The sequence below is a fragment of the Lasiodiplodia theobromae genome (assembly GCF_012971845.1).
Source record: "Lasiodiplodia theobromae strain AM2As chromosome Unknown scaffold_18, whole genome shotgun sequence".
Classification (NCBI taxonomy): Eukaryota; Fungi; Ascomycota; class Dothideomycetes; order Botryosphaeriales; family Botryosphaeriaceae; genus Lasiodiplodia; species Lasiodiplodia theobromae.
In genome coordinates, this window is record NW_023336388.1 from 687348 (window position 1) to 708372 (window position 21025).

The following is a 21025-nucleotide window of genomic DNA, read 5'->3' on the forward strand; positions in this document are numbered from 1 at the left end:
CAAGGCGAATATCGCTTCCAGTTTGTCGGGCCGCGCATTGGTCGGGCTTGCCCAGGGCAAGGCGCCGTCGAGGGACCGCCGCAGCAGTGGTTCCAGCTCCGAATGACTGTCTTCCTGGAAAGTAGATTTTATGCAGGATGTGAGACACTCGTGCATGAAAATCAATCAAGCCGTCCAACAGCGATTCGGATCTGTTCCCGCATGACATTTCGGCGAATCGGATAGGGTACCAGCGATTCGTCTGGGCCTCGTTTTAGAGCTTGCTGAAAGGCCGGTGATCATTCCTCCAGCGCGTCCGGTGTCGAAATTTTGGTTTTCTTCGGAAAATGAGCCTGATGGATGGTCGGTAGTCAGTCATGGGAGCCTCAACACTCGTTACAGCGCAGAAGGCGTCCAGGGAGTCTAGTGGCGGCTGCAAATATGTGAATGGGTTGCATCAGGTCCACGCAATGCTCAGCGTCCCAGGTGCTGTCTTCCTGAATTCCGCGGTCCCGAGCGAAGCTGGAGGAGCGCACTGGCATGGTATTCCCGCGGTCTCCGGCTCTGACCGCAAGATTGCTGTGGCATACCCAGGAATTTGCCAAAGCCCCTCATGAACGTCGACCGTCGCCAGGTGTCAGCGTGTCAACGACGCGTGGATGGGTCCCGGTGTGCGTACCTGCTTCAAGAAGGCATCACCCGCGTCAGATCGTTCACCTACACGCTTCATCGACGCCTGACCACCTTTCTGACAAAGTCTGGCCAGGAATATAGACATGTGAAATCAAGGCGCCTGGCTCTGGAAGCCCACGTGCTCCTCCGGGCGCGCCTGCTGTGGCGGCAGAAGCAGGTCGCGCGCAGAATGTCTGCCCGTCCATCTAGCATGGTACCGCGTTGCTGCGTCTGTTGTAGTTGTCAGCCTCCATGACGTACTCCGGAGCGGCTGGCACACGGTCCTGCAGATGGTGCGAGAAACGCGGCCTGACAAACGCTGACAGCGCATGCGATTGTCACTTCAGGAAGGAAAGCTGGCGATAGGAGCTCGCGCCTTCCAGCTGCGCGATTCCGCCGCTTCCACGCGCGTCTGCCCGCGGATCCCAAGCCCGTAGCAGCGACCCGGCGACGATCACGCATCCACATCGGGCCTAGCCAGAGCAGTTGCCCAGCCAAACCAGCGCAGCCGACCACCACACACTAGCGCGCCCCGACCCGCCTACTTAAACCCCTGGATGGGGCGCCCCAAGTCCTCTTTTTCTTCTTCAGCTCTCTTTGCCTTTTGGCTTAGATCAAGTGAAGTAGCTGTTCTTTTTAGTTTAATCTCTAGAACGTCCCTACGCGGGATTTGCTCTTTTGATTAAACTAGTTTTTGGAACCGGGTGGCTGGTCCCTGAGCTCCGCTCATACTTCGCTGCCACAGTGTCGCCTCTATTGCACTACTTGAGGCTGACGCGACCTTTCTTTTTCGTCAATCGACTGGCCTTGAGCCGGTCCTTGAGGAAGAAGTGGTGACTTGAAAATGGAACTGAAAGCAATGCAAGGAGGTCGTTCCTGGCGTTGGCTGCGTGTCTCCGCGTGGCGGTCTTTGCATCGCTGAGTAGCAAGGTTCTCCGGGGCGCACTGTCGCGCGAAGTGAAAACTTTCACGTTTTGGCTCGTTCGCGAGTCGGCCGCTCTGGTGTTGATGGCGGCAGCCGCGCGGCGATTCAGCGCGACAACAGTGAAGCGTCAAGACAGGCTCAGCAGCTGCAGAGGCTGTCATTTGCGATTTCTGCCCCGGGGGCTGAGAGCCCCAATGACAGTGCTTCGAGCGCCCGTACACACGGTGAGGCGGTCTCACGCCGCCACGAGCTTCCATGCGACATTGTTCATCCCGCTCGCGCGTAATCCTAATGCGCAAACGAACATTAGCAACAGCAGGCGTGGCGGAGTCTTCACGACGGTCCAGCGCGACAGACCAGTCTTCCAAGTGTCTTTGGCTTAGTTTGGCGATCCCCTCCGCAAGCCATTCGTGGGCCGCGCGTGTCGAGGGCATCTCGGTCGAGTCGGCCGTCAACCTCTTAGACAGCCGGTCGCAATCGTCCAACGCTGAGACTGTTTCGCGGCACACATTTTGCAGAGCGATATACTTTTCTCTCCACCACTTTAGTGTCTCTCAACATGCTTTTGTCCGTGCTGACATGCCTCCGACACCTTCTCGCAGATTTCCAACGTCTTGTCCGCCGCCCCGGCCGCACCACAGCAGCTTCAACTGCGCTTGTCATTTTGCCAGCAGCGCGGGCGGCTTTGGCTGCTGGGAATAGTGCTTGCTCGCCTGAGTGCTCTTTCTGTGCCCTCGCTCCACGCTCGAGTGAGGATGTGCTATCTCCTTCTGATGACAAGCTGATCTACCCGACTCCGGGAGGCGAAGGCTTCGTCGGCGACGATGACCTTGCGCACTCAGCTGATCTCCCGGGCCAGCTTCCACAGCCACACCGACGTGGAGTAGCTCAACAGCTTCAATAAATCGCGGTCGCCGGGGTTTCATCTCTATCGATGCGCTGCTCCGTGTTGTACGTACATTCTCGACCTCGACGCTGAAACCCTTCGCATGCCTGACAATTTTACAGATCCTTATTCTCTCACGCAGCTCTCCAACCCGCGCATGCAGAGGTGAGTGCGCGTATTTGCTCTTGAGTCATCGGGGCGGGCACATCTTATCAATAGGCCTTCCTTTGCCTGATCATTGTTTCCGTCCCTTCGCCGCCCATTTCTGGTGGTGTCCAAACAGTATTGCTGGAGTCTACAGAAATGACGACATGCCCTGGGTTGTTCTGACAGCCCGAGCCCTCGCTGCGGCTGGGAGATCCTTCTCATCCGCGTAGAAGTCCTGCAGCCCCCGAAAACAACTGGTCCGACGCCGCAAAACCTTCCACCCTTCAGAGGGCGTTTCAATCCGCTGGCGAAACACGGTTCTGGCACCTAGCACGCTGCGTATGCTACGGGATTCCTGATAGCTGGGGCTCTAAGACACCCACCTGCTTGGAAGCGCTTTAAGCGCTGGCTTTTGAGGAAAGCGAGATGTTTCGCTTTGTTGCAACTTGGAGGATGTCCACATGGAAGCAGAGTCTCTCAAACCGCATGTGCTTGGAGGCGCGCATGTTGGAAGCCATGACTGGGTCTGATTCACACCGCCGTCGGTGGAACTCAAAGTGAAGTGCTACGGGTGAGGTGCGCCGCTCCTCTTCGGCACCATCTCCCATCCCTGGGAGCCTCTTGGGAATGGAGGAGTGAAGTCTAAATGACCCAAGGTGACACTGCACGACCGTTTGGTGGAATATCTGCTCAAACACTCTGTGGCGAAGCGTCAGTACTGCGCTTCCATCCCACTTTCATTAAATCTATGCCGAGAGTCAGGGAGCACAGGTGGGCCCTTTCTCTGCCGGCCCGAGCGAGCTCGGTTAGTCTTTCGGAGCGAGTGCAAAGTCGAAGGTGATCGAAAAAGCTTCCCCGCTGATACCACGACTTCCACCCGTCGGAAACGTCCGCCGCGCTGCCTAACAAAACACCCGACATCACCAACGCGCCGCGCCGTTCACAGCAACTGACCCAATCCACTCTTTACGCGGCGCTGCGAAGGTCCCCTCTGCATCAGTGCTTCAGGTTCCTTCCCGCCGACAGCCACAGCTGTTCCACTTCTAAAACATCGCCTCGTTGGACGCTGGGGATCGTGCTCACTCGTCAAATCCACTCGCCATGGAATATCGAGAATACACCATCCCGAAAGAGGTCGAAGAGTCCGATAAGAGACAGCGCGAGGACCCGAACTACAAGCGCCCCCGCAAGCTCCCGCCTCGCATCGTCTTCAGAAGCGTTGTACGTTCCCCGAAGTCACCTGGGAGAAAAGGGCATCCGGCTGACAGCGTGACAGGTCGCGAAGGCTCAGCAAGAGATGGCGGCCGCCAGAGGTGTTCCGCTGCAGCAAAACACCCGCCACGCGCTCACGAGGAAAGACAAATCGTACACCGCGCTGCGCATCACACGCGCCAAGAGGGTCGAATTCAAGGAAGACGTCGCCAACGACAACGGCGTCCAAGCCATGGCCATCGACAACGACGAGCCCGCCAACCCCGCGACCTCGGCCATGGACATCGACGACGAGGACGACGACGACACTCCCACCAACCACTCCCGCTCGTCCAGCGTCTCCTCCACCGACACCATCCCCCTCACCATCCGCGCCACCGCCCGTACCCTCCCGCCGACCACGCCCCTCCCCACCCGCCCCTCCCTCATCGCCCCCACCCTCTCCCTCCCCACCACAGCCCCCGCGCCTATGCCGACGTACGACGAATCCGACCGCCTAGGCCGGCGTTTCGACAGCTGGACCTATACCGAAGCCATGGCCACCACGTCACTCATCCAACACGCCTTCCACGAACTCCCGTATGGTGCGGGCGGCTACGGCCCGCCGCTGGCGCTGCGGATGGTCGACAAGTTCGCGCTGGTGGCCGAGATGCTCGAGGCGGTGTACGGGATCAAGAAGACGGGGCATGCGGTTAAGAATTGGTGGGAGAGGGATGGGCGCGAGCTGACGGGGATGGGGGATGAGAAGAAGGTCAGGCCGGAGGGGGTGCCGGAGGGGGTGGAGCCGGCGAGGGTGGGGAGGGGGATTGCTGCGGGCAAGAAGAGGGAGGATTGATGGGGATGTGTGTGGGCTCGTGTGGTGGTGGTGTGGGGTGTTTGTTTGAAGGGGGAATGGGGTAGAAGACGAGAGATGGGTTTAGAGGGGCTTATTTTGCTAGACTGGCTAGAGAGGGACTGTTTCACTTGTTCAGGGTTTTATAACGGGCGTTGTTTGCTTTGATCAGAATGGCATAGATGGTAGACGGGGCTTACGAATTAATGGGGGCAACGGCCTGAAGGGAAAAGGCCATGGCTCTGTAATAGCTAGTGTTAGAGCGTAATAGTCGCTCTGGATGAAAATAATAGCTGTGTTTCTGACTACGTTCAGCTCACTGCTACCTTGAAAGAGGTTCGGTTTTATAATTTCTGGGGGCGATGGAGATGGCTAACTCTCAGGAACATAATTCTCAAAAGGATTACTTCCGCTCTACTTCCTGCCAGCCCACATCATCCCTATTTTGACGCTGCCCATTATGTAGCGCGTCTTTCAATCGTCATAACAAAAAGCTGGTTTTTCTTGAGACCGTGATGACTGGGCTGAGATGGTCATTCCGGACCATAAGGCTTCCATGGGCCTTGACAATGTGGTTGTTCAGCTCTGCAACTTAAAGTCCAGTGAAGTATCACTGTCAGAGATTGAAGCCCACACGCAGGTACCAAAAGATATGATCCTCTGTAGTTCTCTTCGCCCGCAATGGCACTCGATCTGCATAGGGAGTGGAAGCTATCATCCAGACGAAGATGTCAATTTAATAATTCGACATCGTCGTCTGGATAGTAGCTTCAAGTACCCATGCAACGAGCTTAGATGCACATCGAATTAGTAGTGATGGCTTATACCTGGCACCACGGGCAGTCGCCGACTTGATCTCAGTCGACGCAGGATGCAGGAAGGGGAAGGTAATGATGATTCGTCTCGACTACTACGTACTACATGAAGCTATTTCTCTTTTAAGGGTACTGAGGCTAGCAAATGAAGAAAGCAATGTGAAGTGTATCGCTAATGTCCGCCATACAAACCCTATACTTTTTTATTGACCTTCTAAGGCAAACGCAGGAGGAAAGCAAACCCAGCCCCTCAAACAAGAGCCGAAGAATCATCGCCCTCTTCACCAGGCTCTCCACCAGCCTCGCCGACAACCTCTTCAACAGCGGCTCCATCAGCCTCTGCACCAGGCTTGTCACCCACCTCTCCATCATCAACTGCACCATATTCTTCCTCGTCGTCGGAGTAGTCTTCCTGCTCCTTGCACACAAAGCTGACGCCAACACCAACACACTGCGCCTCCAACCTCTCCTTCAGCGCCTCCCACTGCTCACGCATCTCGCCCATGTCAGCCTCATCCTCAGCATCAACATCCATCTCCTCCACAGACATGCCGTCGTCCGCACCACCACCACCGCTCTTCTCCCTCTCCCTCCCCATCACCCCCACAAACTCGCCCACCGCCTTCCTCAGAATCTCCTTCGCATTGCCCGGCAGCGCGCCCCCCGTCTTCGCCGCAAAAGTATCCAACACCTTCTGCCCCACAACACGGAGCCGCATGACGTCCTTCGGATCACCAGCACCCTCAAACGAGCCGAGGGCAAACGTGCCAGGGCTGTCAAACGAGCCGCCGCGCACGCTATGCGCCGACGCGGTGCGCAGGTGGGCGACGGCGTCACGGGCGGCGCTGAAGGCGTGCGGGAGGGAGAACTGCGCGCGGGCGAGGGCGACGACGTGCTTGCTGGGCGCTTTCTTGCGCTTTGGCTTCTGCTTGGTGGTGACAGCGGAGAACGACGAGCTAAGGTCCTCGGCGAGGGTGACGCGGCGCAGCTTGCTGGCGGGACGGGGGAAGGTCTGCGGCGAGGAGGGGGCGGGCGCGTTGGGGTTGGCGGGGAAGACGTGGAAGGGGGATGGGGTCGAGGGGCCGGAGCTTTCGTCGTCGTCGTCGGTGTCGGTGTCGTCGTCGGCGAAGGAGGTGGACAGCGAGTCGAGACGCTTGCGCTTGTCACCGGTGGCGGCGATGCCGTTGTACGAGATGTCTTGGTCCTCGTTGTCCTCGTTCTCCCGCCTCATCGTCTCCCACTTCCGCTTCAAGTTCCTCAAGAACTCGGGGTACGGCATGAACTTGACACCGTGCTGGTAGTCCTCCCGCAGGAACTTCTCCCAGCGCTCGCGGATGACGGCGGCGGGGCGGAGGATGTTGTAGTGCGTGGTGAGGCGCTTGGAGAGGAGTTCCCAGCGGGCGTCGTCGAGCGGGGCGCCTCCGAACACGACGCGGGCCCAGTCCATGACGTGGGCCATGGCGGCGCTCTCGCGCTGCGTCCACAGGACGTACCTCGAGGCGCGCCTGATCTCCCTGTTCGTGGGCAGCGGGTAGCGACCAGGAGGAGAGGGAGGGCCGGCACGGCGGATGACCAGGTCGGGGGAGGGGTCGCGGACGGTGGTGGCATCGTCGATGTCGGTGTCGGTGTCGGAGTCGGCCTCAGTGGTGGCGTCGTGGCCGGGGACGGGGTCAGCGGAATCGTTGGTGGTGGCTTGGACGGGCTGGCTGCCGGGGAGCGTCGTGACAATGTTGGAAATGGGGAAGGGCGGAACCGTGGTGGAAGTGTCCTCGTTGGAGCGGTGCTGGGCTGGCGTGGGCTTGTCCTCGTCGGAGGTGGCTTGGGCCATGTCGACATCGTCGTCGTCCTCGTCGTTGCAGTCCTGGAACATGTGCTTTTCCTTTTCACGCTTCCGTGCGGCGTTAATCATCTTGATGTCCTCCATGACTTTCCAGGTAGGAGAATCGTCGGGACGGGTCAAGTCGACAACGCTGGTGTCGAAAGACGCGTTGACGTTGCGGCTTAAGGCGCCGCCGGGGCCCTCGAAAGCAGCGCGACTATGCATTGCGATATTGTTGCTATACGGCGACTTGTAGACGTAGCCATGCTGTGCAGCATGCGGGGCGAGGCCAGGGGAGGGCCTGGAGTTGTCCTTGATCCGCTCCGACAACAAAGGGGAGAGTTTGCCGGGCGTGGACTTCGGAGGAATACCACTGCTCGGAGAAGTAACTACGCTGCTGCTCTGGCTTTGAGACACCCCGCCAACCTGGGGGTTGCGGGGCTGGAACGGGTTGAAGTTAACTGCCGATGGCTTGAACTGGGCTTCAAAGAGTGCCTGGACCCTGCGCTGACGCTCTTGCTGCTGCACCCATTTGCTCGCAGCCAGATTCTCATATGTCTGCTGGTACGTGTTCGGACCGTGGAGGGTGCGGAGGTAGTTGTTCGCGTCGACGTTGGAGGGAACGCCGAAGGTGTTGGAATTGAAGCCACCAGGTTGAGACTGGGGCATCATGCCGAAGCCGGGTGATAGGCTGTCGTTGCCCTCTGTGGGTAGCATCATCTGGACCTGCACCGGGTTGAAGACCTGACCCTGTAGCATCTGAGACTGACTTGAGTTGAGCACTGGAGTCGGCGTCCTCTCCAACGACGCGTACGGGCTCGGATTGTACGACGGGTGCAAGTGCTCATACGAGGCGCGCGTGTCCTGCTGAATGTTAGCGGTGCGTGCTTCACGTTCACTGGATGGAATGTCTGCGCACTTGGTTCTGGCGGGTCAATGCCTGGTTGTCGTTGTTGCTGCGCCGTGCCTGCGCGTGAGGAGGATCATCCCCCTCGTGATTGTACGTGGACATTGCGGCGGAAGTGAAGGAGTGGATTGGGTGAATATACAATGGCGGTGAAGCGGGACGGAGATCAAGTTTGGAAAGAAGTGGTGGTGGTAATGAGAGGATGCCGCAGATGCGTTTAAATGTCCGCCCGACGAAAGTGAATGCAGGGTCCACTTGGCACGGCAACACCCGGTGTCCTGTCACAATTCGCAGCACCCATCCGCGCAGGTGGGCGCCAAAGAGTCGTCGAGTGGACAGCCACGGCAATTCCCGGCCTGGCAATGCCGCATTCACCTCGTACGCGCGGAGCCTCCCACCACGAGAAACCGAATGCCTCACCACTAGTGGCGGTCTTGAACTGGAGCTTCACCGGTGCCAACCCTGGACAATGCCGCGCTGTGGTTTCGCTTCCATCGAGGAGAAGCGCTCACCCACCCCTTTTTTCGCCGGCTAGAGGACACTCTAACCGGAAAGCTGACAAGTGGTACTCGCGATACATGTCAAAGATGGCCTGTAAGCGAGGCTAATCATTTGATGCGGTAGAGAACCAGATTCCCGAGAATATGGTCTGGGACGCGACGGCTTGCACTAATGAGCGGATCCTAGGAGGTGAACGCTTTCCACGCGTCCGGATTTCCTTGTTCAAAAGCTAACAATGCTGCCACAGAGCCACCCGTTTCACCAGATCCTAGGATATACTGTCCCTGCTCGAAAATTTCGTTATGTGCCTCGGCTTCAAGGAATAGCATTACTTTTGCCTTCCATTATATACTCTCCAGACGTGACGGACTTCAATTTACAGCAAGTTTTCTAATTGGAGGTTTTATACAGTGCCTACAAGAATTTTGATTTGATTTCATCCGGGCACCCAACGAGAGCTTCATGGCCACGTCGTGTAGCAAATTACGTCCTTTGGTGAGATGGTCGTTTGCTCTTCCAGGATAACGTGCGGTCCCGTGTTCTATATCCTCGATATCCAAAGTCTGTTGCCGAAATTAACCACCCTAATCGGCCAAGAGGGACATTTCAAAGATTTACGACTCGAATCGGATTTATCTCTCTGTGCTCAGATGGTTACTACGACTTGTTAGATAGTAGTAACAGCTGAATTGCTTTTGGATATAAAACTGAATCTTCTACAAGGCGTTCCAATGTGATAACTGCCTGCTCCATATATTTGCGTTTGTGCCCAAGCTGTGACTTTTCCAGCATTTGCGGAGAACTGCTATACATCTGCAAGCGTACCTGGTTGATATTTGCTACAAATTCGCATTGAGCGCACTCAAGAGAATCAAAGACTGATGGTTTTCGAATATAGCATCTGCGTAACAAGTTCGGGAGGAGATTAAAGCTTTACGGGGTTGTTTACTGGTGTCTTTTGTTTGACTTTGCACAGAGCGAACTATGGAAAGGACTTCTCTTGCTCATTTCTGTCCACCGATTGAAATGACTATATCCGGAGCCACCTTTTGCCAAATTCTTGTCCATGCGCAAGAATATTTCCATGAGTTCATTGGACGTGCCATAGCTGCTCACTGTGAGGTAGCCAAGCAGAATGCCACCATCCCACGGAAGTGGGAATGTATATATGCTTATTGATCGAGATTGTCGTTCACGAAGTCAAAAAGTCGGAGATGGGCCCGTGATTGGTTTCGTAGTGTTGCAGCTCGTTTGCAGGTGTTACTGCTTTTCCACAATTGTCGCAGATTTGATTTTCCCGTGAGTTGTCCGCACTGCGTGGGTGCACGTGCCAAGTGCATGCAGTTGTGAGCATGTCTTCACCCGCGCTCTCGAGCTGCTCAACCCTTCCTTCACTCTCATCATCACGTCTGACCACCCAATCGCCCGCCCACTTGCTGCGTCGCTCAGCAACGAAGCCGCGATGTCGGGCATCCGCCCTTCGCTCGTCGACCTGCCCGGCGACATCTTGAAAGAGATTGTCGAGACCGTGGCGCGCCTCAGCGTCTCCAACCGGGGAGCAGACAACGAGATCTGCTCGCTGTCGATGGTCAACACGCTATTCTATGAACTTGCGATTCCCCACATATTCCGAGTCATTCGCATCAGCCGACTGAGGCATTTCAGCCTGGACGGTCGGTACACCGGATTGCCTCCGGTCCCTCTCAAGTATACCATGTAAGAAGACAAATTTCATGGAGAATGAAAGCGGCGTTGACACCATCTGGCAGATATCTTGGCCTTGACTTCCCTCCCGACTATTCCCTGAAGCTCGAACATCTGATGCTTTTCGCTTCTCCGAAAAGCTATGCCTGCCGCTGGATTGCCGCACAACTCCTCGCGACACTCCACGTTGCAAGGAATGCCCAGGTCGTCAGCTTTCAAGTCCCTGAGGACATTCTATACTATCTGGCGAGCCATGCCGACGCGCTAGGCAAGAGGTTCAGCAGTGTCGTGGAACTTCACTACTACTGCCATCTCCAGGAGACGAGTCTGAATTCGGACATCCCTAAGTTATTCCCTAACCTTACGACGCTCGTCGGTTTTGGAAACGACACGCTCAGAGACATCCGAATGTGCTACGAGGTGATCATTCCTTTTCTCAGCGAAGTATTCAACGAGCATGAACATCTCAAGCACCTTCAGCTCCACCATGACTGGAAGACGGATCTTCTGGCTAGGTTGGCGCGCATCGGTCCCCGTCTGGAGACAATCACCATGTCGTGGACGCACTATCTCTACTACAATGAATACCTTTGGAATTGTATCAACTCCAACGTCGAGGGTCTCCAGCGTGTTCTTGAGCAGAACAAGGGCATCAAAAACATCACCCTTCCCCGTTACAATAACGAAGACAATGCAGTCGAGTTCAGGAACATCTTGGCGATGATTAGGGTCCATTGTTCTCACATTGAGATGGTAGCAGTGGACATGGACATGGATTACGAACTCTGGCGTCGTTCGAGCAACTTTCAAATCGGGGAACTCGTCCCGAAATTGAGGACCACGACAACTAGCTACCAGCGCAAATCACAGGCCTGGATGCGCTACCTGGAGCCTGTCATGCCGCATCAAAAGCTCGGAGTAACCAGTTACGGGGGTGTGAGTGTCATCAGTATCAACCCCATCTTGGAGACGGAGGTTGTTGGCCGGGATCCTTGGGCAAGCGAGTTGAACGTTGGCGCAAACGAGGACCAATACTCTACAGCCTCTGACGATTCCGAGGATTAGGAAGTCGGTTGACTTACCATCGATGACTGAGCAGAGTACGAGCTTTTGGGAGAAATAGAGCTACATGAAAGTTTCAGGATGAACATTGGCTGCAGGAGTGATTCTGCTCTCACCGTGAGGTTCATGCCGCATGCGTGATGTTTTTCGTGAAGATCGTCCTGAGCATCCACGGCGGTGACCGTCCCATGCATTCGCCGGTGGCGAGCGAGCTGCCGCCTGAACGAGCGCGATGGTCGTCGTTGATGGGCGCACCCAAACGGGTTTAGCGTTTGCCCTAGCGCCATCCGTGCGGTACATCAGCGCAGCCGCCGTGGCCGGCACTTCTCCCTCTCCAACAACTTTGAAGAAAACAGATTTGGTGCCTGTAATATAGTCGCCCTGGCCTGGCTTCGTCTTCTTGCTTCGGCAGGGAGGCGAGCCACCATGCCCTTGGCGGGCCTATGCATGGCTAGAACAACGGATGGTGGTTCTAGCGACCAGGCTCTGCCCTTCCCTGGATTGTTGATAACGCGTCCTACATGTAATTTGAACGAATGAAGAGTTGGTAGCATGCTCTCAGACTTGCTCGGGCTGAGCCCCTCCAGATGCGCACGCTTTCTGCAGCCGAACCTTGCGCCGAGCGCTCGCCTGCGGACTGATCCTACCCGCGCTGATCGGCCTGAAGGACTACTGGGGAGACGATGGTGTGCGGCTTTTGCGAAAGCATCTTCACGTGGATCTCGATACTGAGGCCCTGACGCGGAGTTGATGCGAAACCTCCAACGACCGCCGCGATGCAGCAGCTGCCGCAAACTTCGAATCAAGGACCCATGGCACATGAGCCGTTGGCTGGGGCGGAGGCGTACGATCGCATGGCCGTTGTACAGACATAGCCGTCGAAGCGCGCTGCTGTCGCGGGTCTCACATCGCCACCGTGGCCGTCCCGGGGCGGGCATGGCACAGCCATGACAGTCCCCCAGCGCTTCGATGGCGCAGCTTCAGCGACGCAGGACTTGCTTTCTGTCCTGAATTCCACATGCTGCCACAAAACGCAGCCAGCTCCTCGCCACTGAGCGTTCGCTTCCCCAGGGCGGACGCGCTGAGCTGCAGTGACAACAAGACGCAAGCCCCTTCCACCACTACGCCCATCGGACCGCATTATACGACCACCAGAAAGATACTTCATTCCGCTCTCAACGTCTCACAGCGATTGGAGCGCGACTGCAAGCGCTTGCATGGCTGCCGCGCGAGCTGGCGGGCCTTCGCGCGCGGGCGACTCCCAACGCGTCACCCGCCCGCCCGTGCCTTCCAGAAGTGTCCGCGGGCGTCCTCATCAAAACAAGGCGCTAGGCAGCAGCTGCGCGCCCGATCACAGGCGCGTCCTCGCAGACATAAAACTCAGATCTTCGTCGCGCTCCGCCGCTTCCTCACCAAACACCATCCTTCTTCCTTCTTCGCCTGCATCCTCGGCCCACCCCACTTCCTCTTCTTCCTCTCGCCACATCGGCTTCACAATAGCTTCTTCTACTCTGCTTCCCTCCTTCCGCGCACGTTCAAGCGTCGATCGCGACAGCACTGTCGCGCACGCCTTCACTGACCACGCTTGCGACGTGCAAAGATGCGTCGCACAGTGCGACACAGCAATTCGTGATTAAGTAAGTTCTCTCATGCGCTCAACTTCGTGCTCACGCATGATCCCTACACGCATGACATAGCTCAAGCTAACTCTCTTGTAGCCTCATCTCCCTCCTCACTCGCGTATTGTCTTGACAATCCACCGTCACTCCCACATCTGCGTCACACCCTAATCATCGCCAGGAAGTGAAGCTTCCGAGTCACGTATGAGGAAGAGCTAGGAGTTCCATGGCAAAAACAACAGCGTTGTACTTTTTCCGCGCAGCTTGATCCAGTGGCTGTGCGGCTCCATTCAGGCGCTACATCTTACGCAGCTCCTACTTGACTCATGTAAGCCACTGCTGCCCCCATTCTCCCTTCAGTCTCCTTCCACCCCCCTCTGCTCCCACCATCCTCTTCCACGCCCAACCAAACCACGCTCTGGCAATGCTAGCTCTTCGGAGCAGCATTTTCATGCCTGCGCGTGTGGTAAGGGCAAGAGCCATACTCCTACGGGGAAGCTGGGTATTAAACTGGGCTCGTGTTACAATCAGACGCTGCCTAAAGAAGCCTTGCTGATATAGATGTAGACGATTACCGCGTTCCTCACTCAAGCACATTCGCGCCCACCCTGTTCCTGCCAGTTTCGTTCGATCACATCTCTCCGCCTCTGCCTTACCCCCTCTTCTGCAATCCACCCTCTCACCTCCGCCGATTTCCATCACCTTTCGGAAAATGCCAAGTCAACCCCGGTCAGAAAAGCCCTTCGACTTTCCAGCCGTGTTTCCTCGGAAGCAGGCTTGGGTTCAGTGTCGACCAGGGGTACACAACCCGGGGAGATCCAAGCTGGCACTCCACCAGCGGGCGCGCAGCACGTGTTAGCGGGACGTCGATCAGACACGTCGGTTCTGTCTTTAGTGATGCGTACATCTCAACACTACAATGAGTCCACAAGTCCCCGCGGGTAACCGTTTACCATGGATGTGGTTGAGCGGCCCTATGGGGAAGATCGACCTCGATGTGTCCGTTTCGGAAGAAGGACTGCTCAGTGCCTTTTGTCCAAAATCCGCATCCTACATAATCTATTCCCCAGTTCGTTGTTCAAGCTTTCCTCCCCTCACATACCTTCCCGTCTCTTCCGGCCCTTTCAATTATCATTCGCCTATTCCTCCCGCCACAACCTTCTCACACGCCCTACTGTTACTAGGCCTCCAGCTTTTCAGTAGCTTGAACGAGCTCTTGAGTCAGGGCAAAATTCATGACAGCTGTGCTCATCAACAGCCAGCTGGCTGTGCGTCTAACTGAGATCCCGCATGCACGATGCGAGGGTTTAGCGATGAGGCGCATACATCAGCTCATGTCTCTCACTCGAATCCTTCTCCCTACCCACCTCATCCCGCTCGCATGTTTCTTCCGCCCGTAATCTCACTTGCTGGCAGCTTTGAACACAATAGCTGTACGGTCCTTTACGCGGGCAAGATCGATCACACGCTGGGTTCCACAAAACCGCTGTGAGTGCGCTGAGAATGGGGACTCCGTTACTTTCCAAAGCGGCAGTCTTAAGATCACGCATATACCACGTCACGTCTCTCCCCTTCATTTATCCATCCGTTCTTCACGACCCATTCCCTTCGCCTGCCATATCCCCGTGCACGGCGGACTATCAATTCCAACCGCGCTTTCTTGGCAGGCAAGATGGACTGAGCCGCCACGCCAACCTGTGACGCTCCCTCACTCACTGCGTCATCGGCAGAATGGAGGCGCTACAAATCCTGCGTCTCTCATTCCAATTTAGTTCCCTTCATACGAATGCCCCTCTCACCTCCTCTGCTTTCAGACCATTTTCACGCCCTCACAAAAGCGAGAAGCCAAATAGTATGACTTCTACGGGAGCCCGAGAGGCAAGATTGAACTCCACCACTGGACGAACGGCTGTATACCTCCCGCCAACCCTGAAGAGGGCGCCTGGGTTAAACGTTCCAGTGGACAGATACCTTCCTTCCCTTCTCATTCCACTTGCATCATTCGACACACTTTATATCACCTCACTCTCGCTCAGCACGTTTTCCTTTTCGCCCGTTTAATCTGTAGTATCTTGCCGATTCGTGGCTAGGATGCTTAACAGGGCGGGCAAGATCCAGAGCCGGCACGACTGGACTCAGTACTTCCTCTTCCATACCTTCGCTCAGATTTCGGAGATTGGGCGCCAGGGTGAAATGTGCCGGCGGACAAAGTTAGATTTTTTTTTACAACTTTAATTGTTATTTATTCTCTGCATATTCATTCACTCGGCTTCCAAGCAGCAGACCTTGGGATGACTTGTTTGGCGGGCGTGGTAGTCTGGACGGATCCCGTCTCGGTGACCAAAGCAATCAATCAGATACGACGATGACTGAGCGATGAGCGTCAGATTTCTCACCAATAACGGTGATTCAGAGCACGGTGGTGAAAGCTATCAACCGCTCCAGCTGGTGCACTTCGCGCAAGCTCTCTGTCCCGCCCCATGCCCCCCTCGTCGTCGATGCCGCATGTGTGTGCTGCTACAAGCGAAGCCCAACTCCTCGAAGGGGGGACACCAGCTCCAGGCTCCGCTGCAGCAAGGAGAGCGAAGCAGTGAGCGCCGCTTAGACACAGACGCGGGAGCTTGCCGTGGCTCCGCCTGACAGTGAGACGGCGGGCAACAGTGTCGCCCCCCGCAAGCGCAAGGCAGGTCGAGCGAGTAGGGCATGGCCGAGGGGAAGCAGCGCCGCCGCTCGCGGCTGCGAAAACGAGCTGCCAGCCCGTCATCTAGTTGCGTCAGGCGCGAGGCCGCTGGCGGCCATTCATTCATCACTGCGAGCAGGCGGGGTCGCTGGGGGCGCTGCGGCTGCCAGTGGCCGCTGCTGCCAGCGCAGGCTGGCTCTCGCCGTTGGGCTGAGCGCCTGCCTGTGGGCGGACGCGGCCGTCTGTCGCACATGCTGCGAGTACAGTAGGCTGGCGCTGAGTCCGCCAGCGGTACGCCGCTGCTAGCGAGTGAGCGCCGGCCGGCTGGAGCAGGCAGATAGGCTAGCTGCTGCTCTGCGTATGCCCCGCTGCGCTGCACTGTGCTGAGCAAGCGGTGGGAGCGACCGGTGTGGCTGGCAGCGGCTGGCGGCTGCGCCTTGGACGCAGGGAAGCAGCGACCGCTGGCGAGAGGGCGCTGGAGGGGGGGCCCGCAGCGCCATGTCACTGTCGCACGTCGAGCCATTGTTTGATGGCGTGGTCTACGAGGCTGACGTCGATGGTCCTGCGCCAGGCATGTGTACGAGAGCCGTCGCGACCGCCTGGCAGATGCAGCAGCGGCAGGCCGCGCTGAACGCGCTCGCGGGCGCTGTTACTGCCCCCCAGCGCAGGCGGCGGCGGGGCCTTGCTGGGCGGGCGGGCGGGCGCCCGATCATAGCGGCGTATGGAGACAGTGCCCAGCAGCTCCGCACACTGTGTGCCCACTGGGGCTGGGCTGTCTGCAACAGGTTAGTTGCAGACGGGCCGGCCTCGAATGCGGCGCCTGGGGCAGACAGAGAGACGATGAGGTTTCGCTGAGCTGCGGGACATTGGCTTGCCTGCGCGCTGACGCGGAGGGGAGCGATTTGGTTGCTTCGGCACGGTAGGTCGCGGCATTGGGACATGGAGAGGGCGTTGATGTTGGCGAGAGTACCGCATATCGCTTGTTGCGGCTCGACAGCGTGAGGGTCGTGCGAGGGGCCGCTCAAGGATAGATGCGGGAGCGGGCCATCGTCATTGGGCTTTCGTGGCGCATTTCGATTCATTGATTCTGGCATGAAGGACGGAGAGCCGCTGCGGGGGAGCGCTGGCTTAGCGATTGCGGTCTCCGCGGACTGGTGGCTTTGAGGCTGCTGTGGACCGCTGGGGAGAGGCATGAGCACAAGGCTGCTTGCGCTGGCATGGCTTTGGAAGCGTTGCTCTGGCAAAGCGTCAATTCAGTGCTCGAACGGACAGAAGAGGAGGTTCATTGAGCTGTGGCTCTCCTGAGCGCCGCGCATGGCAGATTGAAGACAAGATCTTTCGAGTGTTGGCATGGAACATCGCTGCTGGAGGCGGTCATCTTGAATGCAGGGCCATGCCGCACCGTCAAAGACCTCGATTCCGCTGGCCACTATCGCTGATGGAGTCATTGAAACAGAACTTAACAGTTGACACACCCTCATATGAGAATTTACAATGCTTTGAAATGTATGTTGTTGTCGTGTAAGGGCACCTGGCAATCGCCCTCCAGAGCCCGGAGTAGTTGGCTGTCGGAATGCCGGCCCCCCCAACTCTCAGGAGATCAGACATGATGGATGGGATTGTCGAGATGTCCACTGTTCAGGAGTTCATCTGGGTCACTTGGCCTCAGAATGCTCACTATGTCGTAGCAGAGCGGGCTGGACTCAACACCAAGCTCACTTCCAAAAGGCTCACCACCCCCATAGCGGCATCACTGCCGCGCAGTCTGGCCTGCCTGCGCCGGGCTGCCTCTCATTACGTCACCGCCTGTTCCACTGAATTCGATCACCCAACCCAAGCCCTCGACGCGTCTCCAGCGAACGCGTCTCCCGATCACCCGCAGCCGACGCGCCACCAGATCACCGCGGACAGCCCTCGCCTCAGCCGCCCCAGCAGCCAGCCTTTTTCCCGTTTGATCCAGGACAGGTCTAGCGCCACCATGCCTCCGGCGAGTGATCCACTAAGCGAGGCTCGTCAGTTGATCGTCCGGGGCCCCCCAAGCCTATAAATACCCCCCCATCTTCGCTCCTCGAGCCTTCTTTTCCTTTTCCTCTTCATCCAACTGGCAAAGAGAGTAGCTTTGTATCACCCTTCCTTTTTCACCCGTATGGTTTTAACTCGTCTGGTGTGAGCAAAACGCTCATAGGTCGAAACCGGTGCTCCAGGAGAAGCATCTTCCCAATGGCTCGCTTTTTTACAAGAGTCTGGGAAGATCTTCTTCTGATGAGGATGACGCCGAGTCTCCTGCTGCGGAGGTCCAATTCCTCCACCGATGCCAAACAATGAATGCTTGCATTCCAAACTTTTTTTTTTTTTTCGTTGATGACTCCGCCTTGAGCGGGGCTTCGAGGAAGAGAAATTGGACTTCGACTTGAGCAGATGGCTGGGCTTTTGGTCTAAGATCTCCGTTGCTTGCCCCTCTGGCTGGCTTGCTTTGTGTTCTTCGTAAGGAGCGTCTCTCGTCCTGGTGCTGTTCGTGATGCTCGCCGTGGTGTTGAGGTCCTCCTCACGCCCGGCTGCTGTGGACAGCGGCTCAGTGAGGTCGCGTCTCCCCGCCAGCCGCAACCACGATGCTCATGCATGGCAGCGGCATCTGAGCCGCGCAGTGCAGCAAGCCGGTCTAAGGCGCGAGCTCATTCAATGGACTCCATGGTCGCATTCGCTCAGGCGGCGGGCGTCGCCATCACTGGTCGTGGAGTCGCGCGCCGCCATCGACACAAGCGGTGAAGCGGCGGCGCGCACAGGCAGACCCGCATAGCGGTTGAAGCAGTGGCGAGTCTCCCGACGCCGACTAGCTCGCGCTCTCACGATGGGCTCGCCTTGGTGTTGCTCTTTCTTCGCGCTCGACGCCCGACCGCTCTCCAGATATTTTCGCCATCAAAACGACAATACTTGCTCTTCGCGCGCGCAAATCGACAGCGCTGAAGGGCCACACCACGTCGCCCTCTTTTCACAGCTCCACTCTATCAGTGACGATGCATTCGCCCGACAGCGGCCAGCGGTCGCTTTCTTCGCGCTCGCTCATCTTCGTCAAGATATTCCGCCTCACACTATTCGCTTCCCACAAAACCAGCCGCGCGACAGCCAACAGCGCCTTCTTCACACTCTCCCCGAATATTCAGAGGTGCCGGTTCAAAAATTCGAGGTGGGTGCGCGCAACACCACAGCTCCACGGGCATCGCTCTTCCAGATAGTCGTCGCATGCCATTGACGCTGTCCAAACTGCCCCAACCTGCTACCGATCCCGGCCCGTCCTTGAGACCTTACTCTGTCGCACCATATTCAGCCGCACGGAGCTATCCAATGCTGTTTGCTTCCCCCACTCAAAGAGATCCAATAATTTAAGCACTAGTCACAGCAACGCACGTCCGCGCACACATTCAAACATGGAGGAAGTTTAAGACATCGCAAATAACGCTCCAGCAATGATGCACTCAGTAGCTCTGACTGCCTTGCTATCTCTCGTAGTCAGCAGCAGCAAGTGCCCTCTGCCCTAAGTGAAGTCATCTAAGCTACATATAACAAAACATGAGACCCTCTTGCCCGAGCATCTCCCGTCAGACTCTCTACTTGCTGTACCGGTCCTCTTGCAGGAGCAATATCTCGACGGGTTCTGATAGCCATGATTGGTTTGATTCTTTAATCTGTGGCTGGGGTGGACTGATCGGTCCGAAAATGCTTGAGATGGTATCGCAGATATTGAAGTTCAATTTATCTCTTCATTCACGCTTCTTATTGCGGCTGACTTGACATATAATCATTGGTCTCTACTGAAACATTGGGTTGATTGCAATTTTGCTGGGGATTGCAAGCGAGTACGTCTGCAGGATCCACAGCATCCGTGTACGCTCCAGCCTTCTCATGAGCACCTAATGAGGGGCGGCACTGTATGCACCCATAGTCCCTTCTCCTCCTGGGATCCTGGACCGTCATGCCTACTGATCGTGGTCCTTGAGCTGCGATGTGCCCTTGCAGGCTCAACAAAGATTTCGAAGGATTGAACTGTCCGAGCTGGCACTGTATTAATGGGAATCACCTCATCATGGCGTCATGCCAGCCAGCGTGCAGCAGCAGAATATCGGTGGGCCTCTCATATGCTGTTGCCCACGGCCTGAAGGCGTGTCAGCCTCTCGACGACCACAAATGCGAGCGTGTGCCAGACGGATAGCGCTCCAACAGCCTAAGCCAATCTAGAACCCATTTCTAGATGAAGGCCAGTCCGCGTTCCGCTGTTTTAAGCGGCTGCTTGATCCGCAGCGGCACCCTCAAGTTCCTCCAAGAAGATCCGGATGTTAGAAGCGGGGTGTCTTCGCTTTTCACCGAAGGAAGATGCCTAGAGCGTATTCATTGCTCGTCTTCGTCCGCCTAGGAGCTCACAAGCTACTTCAACTATCTAGGCCAATCGCGGGCGTGAGCATTCTGTGCTGCCCTGAGATTTTATATTGGAACTTCGATCTCTGTGTGTTTGTGTGTGAAGTGACCGGCGTTGACGCTGCCGCTCTACCTGTACCCCAACGCGGGCGCGCCCGCCGTGGCTCACGCAGCTGGGGTTTGCCCGTAGCAGCAAGGCAAATAGCCCAGCTCTAGGGCACCGCTTCAATGGCAGACCTGGCTGGATGTGCTCTAGTCGTTCGCTCTATTCTATCATTTCTGACGAAGCACATGGATCTGCTTTATCGTTTTGCACCGCGACTTGACTGTCCACTACAGCTGGCGGGGTTCTATGAACGACGGGTATGCGCGCTGGCTGTCTGTCTTCCGTTGAGACGAGCTACTTCCCACACCAAGCGACTCTTCGCTCTAGGGGCGAATGGCTCTTGTACTGTAGCTGCAAGGCCTAGAAACCGCATGCTAGCGGACCTCAAGCCCGCTGCTAGCGTCCGTCGGCGGCTCCTCTGGATGTAAGTTGAATCTCCTTGCTCTTCGCCATATCCATGACGCAATAGCCCAAACTGGCGAACGTAGCGAGGAGTAGCCATTGAGAAGCGCACAATGGAGTTCAAAATTGGTCATTACTGAATGCAAAGCGCCACAGGCCAGTGCCTCCACCACGGCTGTCTGGCAGGAGAGCAATCCGTCGGGCGTCTGATCTATCCAGAACTACTATGATTCACCGGGTCCGCTATCTGAATTCTGAACCCGCTCGTCCGCCCTATCGTCCCACCCGCTGGCAGGCGACGCGGCCCGCCCCTTGGACGCATCAGCCACACCCCCGCCTCCGCAGGA

General features: G+C 56.8%; 3 protein-coding genes across 3 annotated transcripts; 2 read left to right on the forward strand and 1 right to left on the reverse strand.

Moving 5' to 3' along the window:
* Positions 1-3710: 3710 nt before the first annotated feature.
* LTHEOB_6430 (Chloroquine resistance transporter) lies at positions 3711-4656 on the forward strand (the record flags this gene model as incomplete). The annotated part of the gene is made up of 2 exons (XM_035515686.1): positions 3711-3830; positions 3886-4656. 2 exons carry the CDS (start codon positions 3711-3713, stop codon positions 4654-4656), a joined length of 891 nt encoding a protein of 296 aa, XP_035373013.1.
* A 1062-nt stretch (positions 4657-5718) lies between these two features.
* Positions 5719-8299, reverse strand: LTHEOB_6431 (uncharacterized protein; the record flags this gene model as incomplete). Its single annotated transcript, XM_035515687.1, has 2 exons — positions 5719-8151; positions 8207-8299. 2 exons carry the CDS (start codon positions 8297-8299, stop codon positions 5719-5721), a joined length of 2526 nt encoding a protein of 841 aa, XP_035373014.1.
* Positions 8300-10157: 1858 nt separating this feature from the next.
* Positions 10158-11464, forward strand: LTHEOB_6432 (uncharacterized protein; the record flags this gene model as incomplete). The annotated part of the gene is made up of 2 exons (XM_035515688.1): positions 10158-10411; positions 10465-11464. The coding sequence occupies 2 exons, from the start codon at positions 10158-10160 to the stop codon at positions 11462-11464; spliced, it is 1254 nt and encodes a 417-aa protein (XP_035373015.1).
* Positions 11465-21025: the final 9561 nt, after the last annotated feature.